The 5,336-nt window shown below is 31.5% G+C and overlaps 1 protein-coding gene across 1 annotated transcript in view; it reads right to left on the bottom strand.

Moving 5' to 3' along the window:
- The window catches only part of LOC107744939 (type I inositol 1,4,5-trisphosphate 5-phosphatase-like), a 179,246-nt gene that overhangs the window by 72,970 nt on the left and 100,940 nt on the right, over positions 1-5,336 (bottom strand). The window contains exons 7-8 of the mRNA XM_016558771.1: positions 3,531-3,583; positions 518-637 (exon numbers count right to left, since the gene is read on the bottom strand). Of these exons, the coding sequence (XP_016414257.1) occupies positions 518-637; positions 3,531-3,583 (173 nt within the window). The remainder of the gene's footprint in view (positions 1-517; positions 638-3,530; positions 3,584-5,336) is intronic.

Below are 5,336 nucleotides of genomic sequence, written 5' to 3'. Positions count from 1 at the left end.
CAAAAATTCCTGGAATATTCAACAACAAAAAAATCCTGGAAAGTTTCCAAAAATTTCTGGAATGTTTCCGAAATTTACTGGAAATTTTCCACCTTTTTGCAATTCTAATGGCCACTACATAGAGGTGAACTAACAAAATATTTTTATTTATCTATTTTTAGTTTACTAAAAAAATATCTGTTTTAGTACAAGTTTGACTTTGATTGATTTTTTCTAAAAATTATTTCATTTTTACAATATCATTTCAGATCACACACAACCCTTGGAGAACATTGTTTAATCAGAGGAAAACAAGTGCTGGGATGAAGTGTTGAGATGAATATAAATAACAGAGCTGAAAATCGTAAGCAACAAGAAAGGTCTTTTTAAACTGTAAATCAGGGTAAACGATGGCGTAGTAAACCGCTCTGGTCTCTCATTGTGAAAGAATATGATCTCTGAGCCGTAATTCACCAGCGCTTGATATGGTCTGCATGCATTTCTTCAGAGTTAACATGCATTTAGCAGATTGTCTCACCTGTCCAGCACGAAGCCCAGCGCTTTCTGCCTGGTTCCCGAGTAAACCGACGGACTCTTCTCCCACGCCACCAGGTTAGACGCGTCGTGAAACAGGTGGATGTTCACCAGGTCAAAGGCACTGAGAGAGAGAAAACACATATTTATATTATCAGCTGCGTTTCTCAATGCAACAGAGCAACGGCACGCTCACGGGTTCGATTCCCAGTCAATGCATGAACTGATCACATGTTGGATAAAAGCATCTGCCAAATGCATGAATGTAAAACAGATACAAAAGAAAGCACCTGTGAAGTGTGTCAGGTGAAGGAAACACTCTTGAAAAGCTTAAATAACACTTTCTACCAAGCCACAAGTGTAACATATTATGAATGCATTCATGCCGCACTACATGCAGCTGATTTATTAGCATGTGCACAATAAATCACATTTCATGGGTTAACCTGCAGTTTACTCTGTAAGTGTGCACAGGATGAAAAACAATGGACTGAAAAATAATTCAAGCTTATTTCAGTGATTCCCAAATATTTTCATCAGCCAAACCACTTTTATTTTAAATTATTTATTTTATTTTATTTCAATAAAAAACACGTTAGTACGTTTTATGTTGAATGATTTTATTTTAAATTATTTTTTTTTTTTTAAATCATATTTTTAGTATTTTGTTTTTATTTAATTTTAAATTTTTTAATTTTAATTCATAAAAATTGTGTGATTTTGTTTGCTTTTATTTTAAATTATTTATTTTATTTAAATTAGTTAAAAATACTTTAAGTTTTTCCAATAATTTTCAGTATTTTATTTGAATTGCTTTTATTTGAATTAACTTAAAAGTTTATATATATATATATATATATATATATATTTTTTTTTTATAATTGATATCATATAAATGTATATTTATTTTATTAATTTATTTTTAAAATATTTTATACTTTTTAGTGTTTTGTTTTGACTTATTTTAAATTTTTATATTTTTTATTTTAATTAATTAAAAAACATTTTTAATTAATATTTTAGTTTAATTTTTATTTCCTTTATTTATAATTTATATAATTATACAAATTAGTTATATTTACATAAATTACATGTTTTATTTTAATTTAGTTAAAAATATAATTTTTAGGAAGTATTTTATTTTGATTGCTTTTATTTAAAAAAAAATGTTTATTGAACTTTTCATCACCTCACAAACTCCCTGCAGGTCCTCGTCTGGGAAACCCTGCTGCGTTTCATCGGTGCTTACAAGTATTCACTCAAAAATAGATGCAAATGAACAGCTTCATAATGCATTATAATGTTCTCAGGCTGAATGTGCTCACTGCTTAATATGAACACGTCTATGAGTTTCTCTGTTCTATACATCAATAAAGCACAGAAGTGAGCCGCTCAGTGCTGAGGAAGCGTCTCAGTAATCAGGTTTGGCCTGTTATTCCTCCGTCACCTTTTCATCAGCTTCATCCGGTGTCAGACGCTCTTGCTCTCGTGCCGTTCTTCTATTGCATTAGCCGCTCTCTCTCTCGGTCTGATCATGTCATCTGTCATATGTAAGCGCTCGGCTAACGCGATTAGCTGTAATCTAATCCTGCGGCTCAGGCGGGAGAAACTCGCTCAGAAGCGCGGTTAGTCCTTTAGCAGAGACTTTCATCCCAAGTGACTTATTACAGCTTCACTTCTCCTCTGACCGAGCCTCGAACCGGCCGCCGGACCGTTCAGCAGAGAACAGAAGCAAGGTTTCATGGGTTTACCTGCATCTCAAGCAGTGGAGGATGACAAAGCGTGGACTGAAAGCATGAATAGTTTGAAGAATTATAGCTTATTTCAGTGATTCCCAAACATTTTTGACATTTCAATGATTTACCACATGTTCTTTGATGTCCATTAATGGGCACATGACATGCAAGTGAACCAAACACTCAATTTAATTTAGTTTTGTCATTTAGTAGTTTAGTTTAGTTTTAAAGTGTTTTATTTTTTCCCCCAATTGTAAGTCACTTTGGATAAAAGCGTCTGCAAAATCACTAAATGTAATGTAAATTTTATTTTAAATTACTTATTTTATTTTACTTTATTAAAAGTACTTTTGGTTTTATTTTGATTGTTTATTTTAAAATATTATTTAATGTTTTATTTTGATTGCTTTTATTTTAAATTATTTAATTTTATTTAAAAAATATTTTAATAATTTAATTTTATATTATTTTAATTTAATTTATTAAATCATTTTAGTGTTTTATTTTTGATTACTTTCATTCTACATTATTCTATTTTAAATAATATTTTTAATAAGTGTTTTATTATTTGTTTTCATTTTATTTACTATTTATTTTAAGTTCATATACATATTTTAGTGTTTTATTTTAAATTATTGATTTTAATTTTATTTTAAAAAATATGTCATATTTTATAGTATTTTATTTTGCTCATTTAATTTTAAATAACTTATATTATTTATCTAGAGCTGCAGTAAACACAACTGGCTGATGAAGCAGTTGAAATCTGTAAGGCCGGGTTGATCTGGTTTAGGACAGAGGTGAACTCACCAGTCAGCCAGCGCCCATCGGGTTCGGATGAAGCCTTTTCTGGACCATTTACTCTGCAGGACGAGAAAAACCATCAGCACAGACACACATTCAAACCCAATCACATCCCTTCATCCACCTGCAGACAAACATTCCTGCAGGTCTCCGTGACTCCCTGATGAAGAAGCTCCTGTTTACTTCATTAAATCTCTTCTTTTGCATTAGTTTGTGATTTTTTTGGCTGTGCACCTGTCTGAAAGGTTGTTTTCTTGGATGTGAGCACGCTACGTCTGTTTGTAATGGTGTTAGTTCTGTGCTCTTCTACTCAGCCTCATGCTGTTGTACATGATATGATTATGAAAACAGTTTGTGATGTGATTAGTTAGTAACCGTGAGAACTGAAGCCTTCAGCCACAGATATAAAGTCTCTCTGTGAAGCAGGACTGATCTGGTTTGGGTAGTTTAGGAGGTTTAGGACAGAGATGAACTCACCAGTCAGCCAGCGCCCATCGGGTTCGGATGAAGCCTTTTCTGGACCATTTACTCTGCAGGACGAGAAAAACCATCAGCACAGACACACATTCAAACCCAATCACATCCCTTCATCCACCTGCAGACAAACATTCATTCATTCATCAGTCAGTAGACCTCCAGAAAACTTCCAGTGAGATTCTGTGCTACTGCTGGCCTCATCTTTTCAGGTTTTGACCACACTGAAATATAAAAAGAATTAAAAAAATAAAATAAAATAAAATTCGTTAATTAAAATAAAAAGGTGCACAAATATAAAAAACAAATATATTTAAACGACAAAATAAAATATAAAAATGTAAATAAATATCAATAAATATATAAACAACATAAATATATAAAGTACAAAAATACAATTAAACAATAAAAAAATAAATAACTAAAAAATAAAATAAAATAAAAAATTAAATTTTATAAAATTAAAATAAAATAAAATAAAATAAAACCTGTTCACAACTCAAATGGAGCAAAATGAGATCAGAGCTCACTTTAACCCACTAACAGTGTAAATGCACTCAACGGTGTATATTTTGACCCCTGAGCAGGCGAGAACAAAGCTTGCAAAAACAAGTTTACAAATACGTTCTGTCATTGTTCTGAAATCAAACACAATGCTACTAAAGATGAAGAAAACGAGGTTTCTCGTTCAGTCTGATTGAGAGACGGCAGTATTCTTCACATGACTCTCAACATTATTAAATGATGCTGCGAGTGTCCTGATTACCAATGCACAGAGAGAGAGAGAGAAATAACCTCTCTAATGGGGAGTTAACTGCAGCGATGAATAAACTAATTACCGGCCGGGTCACAGAATTACAAATGAACTAATTTTATTTTAAAACTCTGATGCAAATGAAAGGCCTGAGAGCGATTTGATTGCTCCTCACATCTTTCAGCCGGCATTAGGACAAGATTAACTGGATCTAATTCAATTACATTTGCATACTTGAATTAATCTGCGGGCTACAGCGAGCGGATGACGGCAAGAACAGACTTTTCTCTGGAGAAAATCCTCTCCAGATCTTACAGCGCATAAACTAACTAACAGCAGTCCGCAATACAGATACCTATACACACATAAATTACACAAAAAAATAAATACATTTAAATAAAATTAAAAATTAAAAATAAAATTTAAAAAAATGTTACATTAAAATAATGCAATAATACTACTATATTATAATAAATTTTTTTTATAAAAAATAATGAACTGTTCCTTCGAACAGGCCACTGCAATAAAATAAGTTTAAATTAGACAAAACAAAAAATTTAAAACAAAACAATAGAAATTAAAATAGCAAACAATACAAACTATATTAAAATAAAATAAAAATAATAACAAAACAAAATAAAAACAAAAACTATTCTTTTAAATCCTGACAGAAAACAATATCTGCAGTCGGTGGGCGGGTCACTGCAATGAAAAAAAAAACTATTGAATTACACTATACAAAAATAAAATTAATTATTCCACGGTCTGTCTGAATACTGGATTCTGATTGGCTGGCAGGTGTGCAGTAAAACTGTTTAATGCACAGGTAGTTCCAAGTCAGTTTAATCACCGTTCTGTATTAATGTGCTGCTTTAATTGATGCACACTAACCAACACGCACTCGCAGTTTTAACTAGTTTTAACTTGTCTATAACTTGTCTATAACTTGGCAAATGAGCATGGAATAAGCGGGAGAGTCAACGGCTTGCCGTGCATATGTAATAATATTATAATATAATAACATAAGACAAAATTTGTCAAAATAAAATAAAATA

Source organism: Sinocyclocheilus rhinocerous, unplaced genomic scaffold (assembly GCF_001515625.1).
Source record: "Sinocyclocheilus rhinocerous isolate Xijiao unplaced genomic scaffold, SAMN03320098_v1.1 scaffold881, whole genome shotgun sequence".
Taxonomy (NCBI): Eukaryota; Metazoa; Chordata; class Actinopteri; order Cypriniformes; family Cyprinidae; genus Sinocyclocheilus; species Sinocyclocheilus rhinocerous.
This window is presented reverse-complemented; position numbering and strand designations above follow the sequence as displayed.